Source organism: Phyllopteryx taeniolatus, chromosome 3, assembly GCF_024500385.1.
Source record: "Phyllopteryx taeniolatus isolate TA_2022b chromosome 3, UOR_Ptae_1.2, whole genome shotgun sequence".
NCBI lineage: Eukaryota > Metazoa > Chordata > Actinopteri > Syngnathiformes > Syngnathidae > Phyllopteryx > Phyllopteryx taeniolatus.
In genome coordinates, this window is record NC_084504.1 from 23,105,303 (window position 1) to 23,121,914 (window position 16,612).

General features: G+C 40.0%; 1 protein-coding gene across 2 annotated transcripts; it reads left to right on the forward strand.

Moving 5' to 3' along the window:
* Positions 1–109: 109 nt before the first annotated feature.
* Positions 110–16,228, forward strand: rnf122 (ring finger protein 122). 2 transcript variants are annotated; one of them, XM_061767723.1, is made up of 6 exons: positions 110–508; positions 5,492–5,648; positions 10,385–10,430; positions 10,526–10,567; positions 10,673–10,752; positions 12,684–16,228. In XM_061767723.1, the coding sequence occupies exons 1-6, from the start codon at positions 385–387 to the stop codon at positions 12,796–12,798; spliced, it is 564 nt and encodes a 187-aa protein (XP_061623707.1). In that variant the 5' UTR covers positions 110–384; the 3' UTR covers positions 12,799–16,228. The 2 variants fall into 2 exon arrangements, with proteins under 2 accessions (XP_061623707.1, XP_061623706.1); XM_061767722.1 differs by having other exon boundaries at positions 113–508; positions 10,670–10,752; positions 12,684–15,062.
* The last annotated feature ends 384 nt before the right edge of the window (positions 16,229–16,612 follow it).

The following is a 16,612-nucleotide window of genomic DNA, read 5'->3' on the forward strand; positions in this document are numbered from 1 at the left end:
AACTCAAAAGAGTGCAGGCTACGCGCACGACGTCAGTCCCCACGCACGTCACTGTCGTCCTCGTGGGAGGGAGGAGGGCGGGCGAGAGCTGTCTGTAAAAAAAAAAAAAAAAAAAAAAAAATCGAGCCAGTGTACTGTTCCACTTTGTCTCTCCCACAGATGCTGCTGTTCTCTCCGCGTGTGTGAAGCCTCTCCGTGATAAATAATAGCAACCAGGACCACAAACTCGCCCCCCCTCCCCACTCTCCCTCCTTGCGGGATGGTTACGCGTGGATGAAGCAGTGGACAGTGGACGATGCAACTTGAATCGTGCGCGCTTGTCTTCGTCTGTTATGCTCGTGGCTTTGTTCGGTGACCTCATCTTGACTGCCGACTACTTTGTTTATGTCCGCCATCCGCTTGTTTGAGACAGCAGTCCAAACCTTCATAAAAAAAAAAAAAAAAAAAAAAAACAGAGACTCCCTCCCACCCCCCGATGCATTGATGCACTCCTCTCAGTGGTGCAACGGTAAGCATAACTCATCTACTTAAAAAGGGAAAATTATAACAAAACATGCAGATTATGTGTGTATGGCAAGCAGTAACAACATTGGCAGTGTTCTTGCAGTGAAATGGTGATGATTCATAACAAAAGCATACAAAGCAGTTTGCTTCATTGGAGGCTGTGCAGGCTTGCTGCTGTTTGAACAAGAACAATTCTTCCCTTTGTGCTGCCCAACTGAATTGGAGGCGAACCAGTGCAAAGTGGCAAAATTATGGCATTCTGCAGTGTGGGGTGTTTTCTTATCGATCCACGATCAGTGGTGGTTTTAGATAATGCAAAAAAAACAAACACAAATAAACGAAAAAAAAATTGTGGGAGCACTTTTATACCAGGGCAACTGCACTACTGTTATGAATCACTCCCCCAAAAACAGCACCGTGGTGATTGTGAGACACATTTGTTCCTGCATGCAACAGTAGCCTTCGCTTTGCTTTCATTATAACACATTGTATTCAAATGTAACAAGAAGTTAGATTAATCTAAAACTCCATGGCAGCATGGTGGAATAGTGGTTAGCGTGTCTGCCTCATATTTCTGAGGTTGTGGGCTCAAACCTGCCCATACTTGTGTGTGTTTTCTACATTCCAAAAACATACATGTTAGGTTCACTGAAGACTAAATTGTCCATAGGTGTGAATGGTTGTTTGTGTATATGAGTATATGAGCCCTGCAATTGGCTGGCAACAAATTTCAGGGCGTACCCTTCCTCTTGCTCCAAAGTCAGCTGTGATAGGCTTCAGCTCACCCTTTGACCCTAATGAGGACAAGCTGGACAGATGTATTCATGCTCATTTAACTCACAAACATAATCAGTACTCTGTATTACGTATAAAATATATTGAAGAGGGAATGACAAAAGCTAGCACTGTGATGATGCTGAGATAAGAGTATAAAGGGAATATATTTTATGGGGATTATTAGACATGTTTATAGATGCATGTCTCAGCACCTGGAGCATCTGGTGCTTTGCTGCCACCCATGTTTCTGATGCCCGCTCTCTATGATAGTACCATGTTTGTGACGACACAATGTCACGTCGCCATGATTTGGGCTCAACCTAATTTCTTGAAGCGGCAGAAGCAGGCTTCAATGATCCTCCTCCTCCTCCTCCTCCTCCTCCTCCTCTTCCTCCTCCTGTGAACTGTTGAATATTTGATGCTGTCTTTGGTGCACACAGCAGCAGTTTAATGTGTAAATAGGACACAAACTTACCAGCAGCTGTTAGAGGAGATACGGAATCACACAGGGGCTTTCCCGACGTAATATGTCGAGCAGGCAAAAGTGGATTTTGGAACGTTTCTTTTCGGTGCATTTGCTGCTGTTATCGCTATAGCAACGCACTCGGTTGTGTTCATATATAGGTCAGCGGTTCTGCAGGGCTCCAACTACCACAACAAAAAAAGCTTAAGTAGATTTTACAGGCATTTGATGACTTTTCATTGTTACGCCTTACATTTGAAAACAAATATCTGTACATTCTACTCCTTGCTTTGTCACATGTAGGCTCCTTACGTTTTCCAACCTTTGACGATGACAGCATAAAATGAAGGGAAAAAAAAAACTTAAATTGAGAGGTGAAATAAACCACGGTTGATTTTGTAATTGATTGAGACCTTGGGGTCTTATAAGAGAAAAAAAACAGCAGAAACATGAAGGTAGGATCGCAACATTTCCATGAATTTTCAAATTTGGAGCCTTTCAATGGGAATTTCTGTATATTTATGGGAATAAACGTGAATAAACCATGCTTTTACATAATTGAAATTGGTGTCTGAAGATTTCCCCAATTTGAGAGTTTTTGTACTTACAAGTCATCGATTGGTCGATTTTTTGTTTTGTGTTACATGCAAAAATTTTTGCTATATGAGCCAGCTTCGGATACACCATCGCTTGAGTGGAGTGCAGTAAAAAAATCGAGCATTTAAAGTATTGTAATGACCTCGTTCGTGAGAAAGGAACGCTATCTAGTTTACTGAGATGTCAAATCAAATCACATTTATCTATGTAGCACTTTTCATATATTAAAATGCAACACAAAGTACTTTACAGAGATAAAAACAGACAATTAAAATAGTAAAAAAAATATACACCCCCCCCCCACCCATCCCCCCATATAAATGCAAATGCACCCATGCGATCATACACACAAGCAGCTACTGATTAATAATATAGAGACATGGCAAGGCACTGAGGATCCAGGTGATGTCTACCTATGACGAACAATATTGATATTTATATTTATGCTTGAATACAGTATCTTACTATTAAATTACCCTTCATTTCCAGTTAATTCCCATAAATTCTCATAATTTCAATGGAATGTTTCCAATTTAAAATGTTTCCCAAATTCCCCAGCTTAACTTCCCATGGAAATTTACTGAACATTTTCCACCCCTTTTGCAACCTTACATGGAAGAACGTGAACTAGGGAGCATTAACAACGATGGCAACTGATTCGGTGAAGCAAGATATTTTCTATTCAAGGCCTTAGTTACGATAATTTGTTGATGTTGTTGGTTCCAAGAATGAGTAATGAAAAATCCATTGTGTTTTGTGCTAGCCTAAAAACAAAGCAGTTGTTACCATTCAAAAATTCTCCATTTAATCTGGAAAAAAAAAAAAAAAAAAAACACGACAAAGGTGTACATTTTTTTCAGTTGCTCATGAGCTAAAATAGGAATTTTTGTTAATTGGTTAACAACATTAGCAGAGTTATGTAAACATGTTTTGATAGCATAAAAATCCTGAGCCAATAGCTCTTGGTTAAAAAAAAAAATCTAACTTGATTTTTTTTTCTTCTTCTCAGTATAACCACTTATGTACATTTGAGGAAACTATTTTATGTGCATTTTTCTTTTTTGCCAGGTTATCAAAATGGGTATTGTATATAACTGACAGTAAAAAACATTTATACTTTTAACTTCTGGACTGTGGTACATTTCAGAGTCTGTACATTGAACAAGCGTGTAATCCATACTTCTACTTTTAGCAGTCTTTTTTTTTTTAAATACAAGTATATGTACTTCTGCTTAAGTACAGAATGTGAGTACTTTTGCAACCTCTGCAAAATAGAACACACATAGCTCCCTATTCACACAAAGGTAGAGGGAGAAGATGCATGCACTCATGCGTGTAGACAATGGTAGATTAGCCTTGAACGTGCAGTACACTTGACCCAGATTTGCCGAGTGTGTGTGCAGTAGCCTCGCAGGTGTCGTCAGCTCATACGCCGTCTTGTGTATTAGCGTTAACTTACAGTATTTATTTGCATGTGCAGATGCGTGTAATGAAGTCGTTTCTCCGGGCGGAACTTGACCGGCGGGTCGCTGATGAGTGCTGATTAATAGCCCGTTATGACAGAGTGGAGTGCAGAGGCGTCCGCTATCGATCGATTCAGGGCTTCAATTTCGGCCAGGGAGGTGGGAGTCAAATGTCATATGGAATGTTTTTTTTTGTGTGTGTGTGTGTGTGTGTGAGGGGGGGGGGGGGGGAGGAGGGGAAACGAGACTAAGATCGATTTGAAAAGTGAGCCCAGAGAAAACAATAACCCGAGTGGAGGAATGAGATTGGTAAAAGGTCACTCTCCAGCTGTTCATTCATCCATTCATCCTACCTTGTTCCATCGTTGTTCATTCCAGTCTGTAGCCAACATTTATTGCTGTCTTCTTCTTATCTTTGTGTTTCAAAACGTGTTCCCAGGATAAACTTTCCTTCTCGGGCCAACCTTGTTCTCTATACATCTCTGTGAAAACTGCAGATGCTACAGTTATCCACTTCACCATTACCTCTGATTCCATTCAATCTTTTTTAACTCAACGTTTCCATCTGAGCTTACCTCTTTAATAATTTTCTATTCCAACAAACCATTTGTGCATTCATCCATACACGCATGTATTGATCGGGCCAATCATTCGCCGATACACGCATGTCCCCATCCATCGATGCATTTCAATTATAAGGACAAAACCCTGCTGTCGCATATTGACTTTTTGAGTCTTTCCTAACAGCAGGTGTGATTCTGCCCTTTATGCCTCTATCAGCAAATAAGTGATTATTGTTGACATGTTCGACAGGCCTGGATGTAGCAAACATATCACTTTTGTTACACAAGGCCAGCTGTGAATGCCTCGCTTTGTCGCTCAGTCGTCAACAGCGTGCTGCACTCTTCCTGTAACATTGACGATACCACAAAGAGCGCGCAGGAGTCGAGCATCAAAACAAAGTGTGATGAGACAAGGAAGGGCACTTGTAATTGAATCACCATCTGTTTGCGGTGGAGCTCAAGACTTGAAAACAATAGGTCCTTGTTCGGTCTGTGGGAGTGTGGTGTGGGGTGTAGCGTAACTTGAAAGTTACTTTATTAAATTAGTTGTGAGAATAACGTGTTCTCTCCTTGAAGATTGACTGCTTTGTGGGTTAGCAGGTAATCCAGAGACCCAACTGTTTGTATCTAAGCAATTAAAAAGTCCTCAATATGTTCCCTTTCATAAAACAATACTGTCTTAAGAGGCATGCATTTTTACATATTCCGATTTCATTCATTGTAATAGGGAAAGCATTATGATAAATATTGCTTATTGCTGTATAGGAGAAGCCCGTAAGATTAAATGACTGCTTAAATGGGTTCTAATTGAATGATTAACCAATTGGATCAGAGTAGATAAAAGTTGATATGCCATGTTTAAATGGCACTTTAAATCACCGAAAATTTTCATGAATGCTCCGTCCAGAGGTGTCCACTTAGGACTAACAAAATTACTCCTGCTCTTTTTCCCTTTGTGTTCCATTCACAACAACATGGTGTCAACTTTCCTGTTTCCATCCTTTTGACATGTTTACATTTTGATGAGTTTCATTTTAATTGATGATGCTAATTATGACAAATGATGATCCCTGGAGGGAAATTCAGTTTACACTCTGTTAAGTGTCCTCTCTGTCCTCATGTAGGCTGCTTCTGTGGTCTGGCTCTGAATTATTCCAACAAGTCGTGCGCCATGCCGCCCATCACATTCCACGACCTGCCGCTCAACATTTACATGGTCATCTTCGGCACGGGCATCTTCGTCTTCATCCTCAGCCTCATCTTTTGCTGTTACTTCATCAGGTGAGGACACTGGGTTGAAAATTTTGCAGCATTGTTAGCTCAGTGTGGGATGGAAGACTGGGGGTCGGGGGTGGGGGGGAAGAGGAAGAGGGTCACAGGAAGGGACCGGAAGTGAGGCAACAGGAACCCTCCCGCAGAAATGTCACTCTGTGCTGCGTTGACGGAATTGAGGAAAATACAGAAAATAAACAAAGCGGTGGGAGTACACACACACACACTCACACACACACACACACATACGAAATTAACTGTCATGTAAGGCCAAAAAACAAGAAACATAAACATACTGTAGATAGCTAGGAAGATAGCTAGCTACCTAGCTAGATAACTAGTTAGCTAGCTAGCTAGCTAGCTAGCTAGATAGATAGATAGATCCCATCATCACCATAGATCAAGGGATCTCTACTACTACTACTACTTTAGTGGTTTATAATATTTCCAGGACACATCTTATATTGCTTTAGTATAGCTTCGATTCATATTTGGCAGTACAAACAACTGATGTAGTGCTTTTGTGAGTTAAAAAAAAAATGATATTACTGGATTTCATTAAGTAGCGGCGCTCGCTTTAATAGACGCCGAGCCTAAAGTAATTGTCCGGTGTCTTGTAACGTCACACCAAAGGTAACGTGAATAAAGACTGTCACTTGGAATGATCAATTATGCGTTGACCAATCATCTGACGGCACCGTATCTAGCTCCAACCTTATGCAAATGTTTGTATGATTAAAGTCGATTTGTCGACTTCGAGTAGTAAAGTCGACTCATCAACTAGTCAAATAATCTTTTCAACCTCAATTTTCATATTAATTCAGTGGAAGAATAGAGATTGATTGATCGATAGACGGTCAAATAAAGTCTCGTCATTGCAGTTAAGTAAACGAACACTATTTTCTTGGACACTATTTGGAGAAATACCGCTGTTTATGGATGGATGTAGGACAAAAAGGGAATACTGTACCCATGCTTCAACATCAGCCACACTTGTTACAAGTAAAGCTATTTAAAAATCACAGAGACCCCTCAATTGTTTGTCAGGTAGCCCCCCCAGCCCCTGAAAAACCTTGTCTGATCATTTCAACATGAGTCATCAGCGGTGAGTCACTTCCGGTGTGCACATTAACATGCTGATGGCGGAGCAGGCAAGGAGGGCGACCGAAAGCTTCATTTATAGAGCCACTGATTCATCTGATGAATGCGAAGTGATGAATGCCACGCTTTGTCGGGTAGGGGGGCAGCTTTCCCGTTATCCCTCCGACAGGCTCCTTCCCTACCCAACTTGTCCTGCATGGTTTGTGGTGGGAGAGCTGGGCGCAAAAAAAGAAGTCTTTATGTTTTCTTGCATATTAGAATGTCTATTTACATAAAAGCACAGGATCATCTCAGTCCGAGCGCATAGAAGTGTCGAGGGTGGGCTCTTGTATGCCAAGAATATCACTTTACATAGAAGGGGAGATATTTTAAGGGCAACTAAAATAAAAGAAATGTGAAAGAAATGAGTCACAGAGATAAGGTAATTCCCTATTTGAACCTTTTTGCAAAGTTTGCTTTGCACAAAAATAGCTTTAACACAAAGCAAGAAATGAATGAATTTATTGCAGTAGTTTAATTCAAAAAGTAAAATGAGTGAGAATTATTTTTATGAAAAGGCAGTGGGAGCAAAACTGAGTTCGGTTCTACTTTATTGAAGTATTTAACAATGTACTCACGTTATTTTTTTATCAATCCTCATCCACAAATCCATCCAAGTCCTCATCTTCTGTATCCGAAATGAACAGCTGGGCAAGTTCTCCATCAAACACGCAGCTTCGCTCTCATCATTGTCAGAGTCAGTCTCGTTGCCGTGCGGCTCCTCAGAAATGATGCCGGCTTTTACGAAAGCTCGAACAACAGTGCAAGCAGACACAATACATTCACAAATTGTGGCGTAACTCACCCGGTGTTGCCTCCTAGTCTTAGTAAAGCTGTGTTCGCCATCTGTCATCCATGGCTCCCACGCCGCTCACAACTTCACTTTGAATGGCCTATTTACACGGATGTCCAGCGGTTGGAGTTCCTTCGTCAAGCCTCGCGGAATGATGGAAAGCTCCGAGTTATTGCACCCAGTCGAATGGTGACTGTAGAGACGCTTCTCCCGGCTGTTCTTTGCTCATTAATCCATTGCTCGAGATGGTCTTCCAACTCGGGCCACCTCGCCTTGTTTCCGCGTTTTGTTTTTCCTTTTTTTCCGCGGAAACTCAGCTTGGTCTTCTTGACTTGGCGAAGCTCGTTTTCCTGCTTCCTCGTGTTGGTCTTCCAACTCGGGCCACCTCGCCTTGTTTCCGCGTTTTGTCTTTCTTTTTTTTCCGCGGAAACTCAGCTTCGTCTTCTTGAGTTGGCAAAGGTCGTTTTCCTGCTTCCTCCACTTGCAAACCATGGATTCGTTGATCTTGAATTCTCTCGCAGCTGCGGCTGCTCGATTCCCATGTTCCTCCGCGAAACTAATAGCTTGCGGTTTAAACTGTGCTTCGTAAGCGTGTCTCTTCGTAGGTGCCGTTTTCAGGGGTCCTTAGCCAAACCGATGCACATATCGGAACTATATACCTACTGGTGGCGTGTCTTTAGCCTCCTCTGTCACACGCACCCTTTACGTCCGCATGCTGTCCTCAGTCAAGTCCGCCTTCCTCTATATAAGCAGCGTGTCGGCAGGAAATGCTCCCAGTCAGTCGAGCTGAGCGCTCATTAAAGTCACACAACAACATTTACAGATTTTGGAAATCGGTGCGCTGCATTATGAGGCACCCCGTCCATTTTGGAGGAAATTTAAGACTTTTAATGCGCCTTATGGTTGTGAAAATACGGTAATGCATAGATGCTGATACACGAACTTTGCTAGCCAACATCATGCTAACTAGCCTAGGTAAAATCGTTTTTTATTCACTTTCGTCACTCTGTAGGGTTGCAATAAAGGGATCTCTCTCTCTCTCTCTCTCTCTCTCTCTCTCTGAGTGTTTCCATACGAACGTTATACTTGTTGAGAATGAAATGAATATTGTTGGTGGCATATGCATCGAGTATCCTATTACAGTACAAAGTTTCCCAGACAAATATTAATATCCAAGAAATGCCTTTGGTTTGTATTTCATACCTTACTCGAACACTGTTTTATACAGAACTGGTCAATAAGGACATTTTCAATTTCAATTCTTGCACACAATAGCTGAAGAAATGTGCCTTCATGCCCCCTTTCATGCTTTCACCCACTTCTCATGGTCCTCTCGGTACGGGAACCCCGCACACACGTGAAAGCTGCATCCTCACATTGTTCCGAATGGAGGTTCGCTCACAGCAATCAGTGCGAACAATAAGCCCAATGACGAAAACAACCAGTAATTGTTATTTCCCTTCGAAATGGGATTTTTGTCTTTGGTTTTGTGTGTATGTATTAGGAGGCACGAGGTCTGACTATCCCAGACACTCGTGTCATTCTGTCTATGTTTAGTCATATAAAAATAACTGACACGGCCTGCACAATGATAAGCATCGCTTCATTTTTGCTTTTATGGGCAGCGCGTGCATTCCATGGGAGGGAAAACTTACACTACTTGTTAGTTGTGTCATTATAATAGCTTGAATAATGGATGCGTGTACACTTAGTTAATGATTGATACGGTATAGTGAATACAATGGACACTCGGACAATGACCATTGTAACAGAGTTTTTCATTCATTTTAATGGAACATTTATTATTCGGACTTCTCTTGGAATCTGCTTGCATTGGTAGTGTAGTGCGGTGGGCCTATTTGCTGTTGTCTTTCGTACAGATTGCGCGAGTTCAATTCCCGGCCAATGCCCCATACAAAAACAACAGCCAGTCTCAAGCTCGGATGAAAAAATGTGTGAGTTACTTCAGGAAAGGCATTCGACATGAAAACTGTGCCAAACAAAAGATGTGAGTGTCTCCTTGTGGTGACCTCTGATTGGTCAAGCTGAAAGTGGCAACAACACCCTCTTGGAATCTGTCTATTGTTGTTCTGATGAATGACCTTTTTTAAGGCCTCAACCCTCCCAAAAACCCGTTCATTTTGAGCTGCAATCTTAAGCAGGTATCCTAGACAGATGGGCAATGCTAAATTTAGGTTTTTTTTTGTTTTTGTTTTTTTTTGCTTATGCCATCTAATGTGGGTTAAAGTTTGATAATCATTTCAAGGATTCCCTGGAAAAAAAGAAAAAAAAAAAGTTTAAAAAAAAAAAATTAATCTTCCCCTGACACTAATTTTACTGAGTGACAAAAAACTGGATGTCTGTCATAACAGGACACTTTAAAAAGTCTCAATGATCCGTGCCCAAAACTGCTCAGGAATTTGTCCATTTTGGTTTGAAGCAGCCATTTTGGATGAGTTCCAGAGCTTGTGCTTTGAACTACTCCGACTCTGGAATTCACAGAAATGAGTCCCAGTTGGAAGCAGGTATCCTAGACAGATGTGCGATGCTAAATTGCCAAGCTTTTTAGCTTTCTCTATGCGCCATGGCGTCAAAGATTGATGATCATTTTAACACATTCACAATGAAATATCGGTTGGCGAAGGCTCGTTCATCGCTGGTTGCAGACTTAATTCTTTATTATTTTTTTAACTTTATCAATTATCCACTAAGAGAAAGTTTTTTTTTGACACTGCTCAACTGCATTTCCTACACATTTCAATACAAATGACTCAAGAATATTCAATACAATGTGTTGTTGTTTCTCCCATAGCAAACTTCGACACCAGGCCCAGAGTGAGCGGTTTGGATACAGAGAGGTAGACTCAACACAGCCTCTTATAGTATTTACATGTACTGTCATTTAGATGTGTATAATGTGTGTGTGTGTGTCTGTGTTTGTGTGACCCTACAGGTGGTTTTAAAAGGAGATTCAAAGAGACTGAACGTGCACGGGGTAAGAATGCAATGTAACGTAAATGGTTCGCCCTTGAGTGGCAAAACAAAAGGGCGTGAATGTGGAAAAGGGTGCTGACTGTGCGGTCTGTCATTTACACAGCAGACTTGCGCCGTGTGTCTGGAGGACTTCAAAATGAAAGACGAGCTGGGAGTGTTGCCATGCCAACACGCTTTCCATCGAAAGTGAGTACACAAAGACAGGTTGTCGTTTTTTTTCTTTTCTTTCTTATATCACATTTGTTTTCATCATTAGCCGGAAATGACCCATCAAACAAATATTTATTCACCTCCGTTTTTATGCAAAAAGTATTAAAAAAAAATAAAAATAAAAAAGCTAATCAAAGAGCCTCAGTTGTGCTCCTTTGGGATTTTGGCAACATCCGCTTCTAATGGCTAATAATAGTGCTGCCGTCGACTCCCATTGTGTCTGTTGTTCGGGGAGGTTTCCACGGCTCAAAGTAATGAGGACATCACTTTTAGCTTTTCTGAAAGATTTCTGAAACATTAGACACGCGTGAACAATCCAAGGAAACCCAATAAAGGATCTGTGTATACAATTCTGCAATATGTTTATGTACTGCATGTATCACACCAGGATACTTTTTGGTGTGTATTTACAACAGTAACTGAGATTTCAGTACTGTAACGGAAAAAAAATCTTGTCCTTAATTAAATAAAATACAAATAAACATTTTCAGTATGTTTTCAATTCAATTCAATAATTAAAATCTAAAAAATCTACAATCTATTGAAATTATTAAGGCAACATGGCACCGCACAGAGCTGAGGTTTCTCCCACATTCATAAAACATGTCTCGCGATTAGTTGGCGAGTATATTTAGAAAATGATTACATTTGTTTTGATTTCATTTATTTATTTCCGTTAACAAAACCATGACCAACTTCCCACATAACGTAGTGGCGGGGAACAATGTGGGTGTCCAACAACGACGCATTTCTGATGTAGTTTGCAGTGGACTGCAGCGTACTAAAAAGAGAGCCGTTTCTAATACTTTGGTTACTTTGTGGACCTACACAAGAGTCAATATATTTGAAACGGCTCTCAGTCTGACAGTGAAATTATACACCACTGTAATGCAAACTATCACTGCATGTTGTTAAATGACTAAACCTCAGACAGCGTCAAAACAATGGAGCATTTTATTTGTCATAAGATTATGCAGGAATACCTAAATTGATTGAACTGAATTAAATAAAATGTCTTTGGGTTAACGAAACCGTCATTTTCTCTTCAACCATGCATAGCCATGACCTTTGCTTTGTACTGTATTATCATTGTAAAGGCAGAATATTAGATCTAGATCTAGTACTGGATCTCATTGGATTGTGGAGGTGTACCTAATGAAGTGTCCAGTGACTTTTGACAATGATACAAAATGACACATTCGAATCACGGCCAGCATTATAAATTCCGAACATTTGTTCCATGAAATAGTATTACTTTCCCAACAGTCTATTCTCTTTATTTCAAAGCATTTCTCATTTATCATTGCAAATTGTCTTCACTTTTAGTAATGTCGGCCTATTGCAAGCATTTTATTGTTTCCTATCCCTGTTTCAAAATAAACTGAAATAATATTTGAACAAACTATTTGTGTATATGTAATAATATATAACAACATGTATATGTAGGTTCACAGTCATAACGACCCTCTGGGGTAAACCATAAAAAATTAGTTTGACACCCCTGGTGTATTTGATGCGAAATGTTTTGCCCAATCAGATTTTCGCCTCTGTGTGTTGCCCTGTGCATCTAACCTGCCCAGGACCTTCAGAATCAATAATGCTGGCCCATGTGACTTCATTTATATTAGCAATTGGGACTTTCTTTAACCGATCAGATTTCAAATTTCGAGCTGGCCCCCGATGACGTCAGCATTTTTCTGTCCTCTGATCGGTTAGTCAGAGAAAAACTTGTTACAGTAAAATTTGAATAGCAAAACACATGTCGTGATCTGCATGCATTAATACATGTATTCATCAGCATCTCTGGTGAATATGATGTATTTCTTTTACTGTACATTTTTTGATGTGCCCAATGCACAGCCCACCACTGGTGTGTTTGCTGACATTATGTGTGTTTGTGTGTGCAGGTGTCTTGTCAAGTGGCTAGAGGTACGCTGTGTCTGCCCCATGTGCAACAAGCCTATCGCCGCCCCCCCCGAGCAGCACCACAGCATCGGTACCCTGCTGGACGAACTGGTGTAACCCGACAAACCCGCTTCCCGTCTCGGCCGCGCCGGTGCCGGTGACCGTGCGGCCACCTGGACGAGGGGATCGGCGGTCGGCTGCTGCGGCAACAGCACGACAGCGCCTCGGGCTGGCTGAGCACCCAGAAAAAGACTCTTGGCGAGGGATGCCGTTGCCTGGCAACCGCCCCCGATACGGCCAACACGGCGGCGCCTTCTGATGTGGAGATTATGTACGGCTACCCACACGTCCCTACACCGCCCTTCTTTCTACATCCTCCACTCATACATCCTCACATCTTCCCCCCAGTCAGGTCAACAGCTTTTTTTGTTTTGTTTTGTTCACCTAATCGATGCTACAAGACTGTGAAGAAGAAGACTACCTTTGAAGAGAACAAAGCACTGTAGCAAGGACATACTGTATTTGATCAATTATGGACAGAGACGGTGTTACGTTTTAACGATCTAACTTGAACTACAGTGTTACAAGTTTTGCACACTAACTAATCCAGGATTGTTTGAATTTAATGCACCATTTATAAGGCAAGGAATCACATTTGGTCAAGTCAAATACAGTAGGTTAATAAATAAAACGTCGCCATTGGGTGGAATCCTTGCATAATTTCATTATACTATTATTATTATTATTATTAGTCATTATACATTGAATTGTTAAAGTTGTCAAGTAAGGCTGAAAAAAAATATATGTTTGAATATGTAAATTTGCAAATGCCAAACCATGAATATGCAGGGTCTATGTTGTATTTTTTTATTTATTTTTTAATGATTAAATTTGGACATAGGTTTCCACGTGACAGTGACAAAATATACTATTAATAAAGTAATAAATCATGTTTCAATTAAGAAATACTGAGAGGCAGCCAATCAACAAATTTGTTCATTAATTATTATTGATAATAAGGTACATATCATTGAAAAAATAGAGATTTAATGAAACTACAATTTTATCTTCCAAACTTTTATTCGATTACAGTGTCTTAACAATTTCAAAAAATAGTTATTTATATTATTAAAATGAAGACAAATTTCAAAAGCAGATTTTATTATCTTAATAATTTAAATATTTTAAATAATTAATACAATAAAATACAACTTAAAACTATGCAATATATTTACTATAGTATAAGAATTAGTATACAATTAAAGAAATATAATTACATCATAAAAAATATGATGGACATAATATATTAAGTATAAAATAATAATGTACTCATATATAGTATGAGAATAATAAGCAATGAAAAAAAATTATCATTACACCCAAAATATATATATATAAAATATATACATCATTAAGACTAATAATATATTAAGTACAATGAAAAAATTTTACTGATATTAGTATGAAAAAAATGCAAATAATTAAAAATTTAGAAAAATTTACTGAAATAAAATAAAGCTCTTGTAATGTACTACAAATGTTTCTGGAGTTCACATTGCCCTACAAATGGTTCATCTCAATCGTATTCAACATGCTCTAGTTCAGGGTTGGGGAATCTTGATCTGGCCTGCCTTGCAATTTTAAACATCTATTCAAACCTTGAATAAAAATGCCCTCAAAATGATTTAAGAAACATATGCTCATTTGATATAATAATAAAGACATGTTCAGTTGTTCCAGCCCGTTTTTTTCACATAAATGTTGTATGATTTCCCCACCCCTGATCTAGTTGTTTTATTATCTGGGAAATTGTTTAATGTGCCACCTACATTCCCTTTCCACAACATCATCACCATCTAATGAGATCACATCTGCAAGATCTACATAAAAAAAAAATTCAATCTTTACAAAGATAATAACGCTCAGTTTAACAGTATGTTTATTATTGTGGTTGTAGGTCATACTGTGAGGTGTTTCTAACGTTTTGCTTCCCTTACTAAACACCAGGAGATGGCAAAATATGATAAAAAAAAACGCACACAGTATGATACAGTGCACTTTATCATATGCGTTATAATTGAATATATAATCGAATCGCTGCAAATCTGTTCCGGCTCTTGTATTGGATCTCAGTAGATTGTGCAGGTGTGCCTAATGAAGTGTCCCCTGAATGCAAGAAACAGCTGTGTGGTTCTATGTTGAAGGGGAATGCACTTTACAAATGAAAGATCACCCCAAATGCACTGCTCAGATTATTCCTGGTGCGTCTGTATTTTACATTCCACTCTTCTTTCCTTCAGCAAAACACTGCCAAAACTGAGCACAAGTGTCACAAAGCATACCAGTGAATTCATTAAAAAATAAATACAAAATCGAAACAAGGTGTGTGTAATGGTGCAGCTCGTGAGCAAAAGAAAATGTCAACTTTTTATTTAAAATTCTTCTTTTCCTTTCGGCTTGTCCCTTTAGCCACAGCGCGTCATCCTTTTCCACGTAAGCCTATCTGCTGCATCCTCCTCTCCAACACCAACTGCCCTCATGTCTTCCCTCACGACATCCATCAACCTTCTCTTTGGTCTTCCTCTAGCTCTCTTGCCTGGCAGCTCCATCCTCATCATCCTTCTACCAATATACTCACTCTCTCTCCTCTGGACGTGTCCAAACCATCGAAGTCTGCTGTCTCTAACTTTGTCTCCAAAAAATCGAACCTTGGCTGTCTCTCTGATGAGCTCATTTCTAATTTTATCCAACCTGGTCACTCCGAGAGCGAACCTCAACATCTTCATTTCCGCCACCTCCAGCTCTGCTTCCTGTTTTCTCTTCCAGAATTTCTCTTTCACCTCTCGGTCACATCCTACCTGTGGGGCATAGCCACTAATCACATTATACATAACACCCTCAATTTCAAGTTTCAGCCTCATCACTCGATCTGATACTCTTTTCACCTCCAAGACATTCTTAGCCAACTCTTCTTTTAAAATAACCCCGACTCCATTTCTCTTCCCATCTACACCATGGTAAAATAAGTTAAACCCTGCCCCTAAACGTCTAGCCTTTCTGCCTTGCCACCAGGTCTCCTGGACACACAATATATCAACCTTTCTCCTAATCATCATGTCAACCAACTCCCGAGATTTTCCTGTCATAGGCCCAACATTCAAAGTCCCCACATTCAGTTCTAGGCTCTGTGCTTTCCTCTTCTCTTTCTGCCGAAGAACCCGCTTTCCACTTCTTCTTCTTCTTCGACTTCGACCCACAGTAGCTGAATTTCCACCGCCGCCCTGCAGGTTGACGGCGCCGGTGGCGGGCGTTGTTAACCCGGGCCAGGACTGATCCGGTATGAAATTCTTTGGATGAACGCTCATATTTGTTTGGCAAAGTTTTAAGCCGGATGCCCTTCCTGACGCAACCCTCTGCATTTATCCGGGCTTAGGACCGACCTACAGTTTGCACTGGCTTGTGCCCCCCATAGGGCTGCATTCAACTTTTTATTTAAAATGATTTATGTAATATAACAGGAAGCAACAATAAATCCACTTGTCTGGTTCAGTTTGTTTGTGTCTTGAGGAGCTTCCATGTGGCGCCACCCTCAGATGAAAAATTGTGTTGTTTCTTCAAGAATCTCATTTTATGACCGTTATATTACATGTTTTTTTTCCCACTAAAGAACTAATTTGAATATATTAATGGACCCAAAAAATTTATATTGTTCAAACTTAAAAAAAAAAAGTTCCAACTACAACGCAATAGATTTCTCCCAGATAATAACAATAACGATAATACTATTGCAATTATTTTGTATTGTATTGGTTCAAGGAACGATAGTAATAAAAAATAGTTGTATACATTTTTCGTGCTTTTAAAAAGTCTTGTATGCATGTTTAGGGTTGTAACTTTGAATTTGCATGAACGACACCTAACCCTAACCCTC

Bases quoted from the DNA above. Each gene is read 5' to 3' on its own strand.
- rnf122 (XM_061767722.1), top strand. From the start codon at position 385: ATGTCCGCCATCCGCTTGTTTGAGACAGCAGTCCAAACCTTCATAAAA. The intron at 5,649-10,384 runs GTGAGGACACTG...TTTCTCCCATAG, and splicing joins TTTTGCTGTTACTTCATCAG to CAAACTTCGACACCAGGCCC. The intron at 10,753-12,683 runs GTGAGTACACAA...TTGTGTGTGCAG, and splicing joins CAACACGCTTTCCATCGAAA to GTGTCTTGTCAAGTGGCTAG.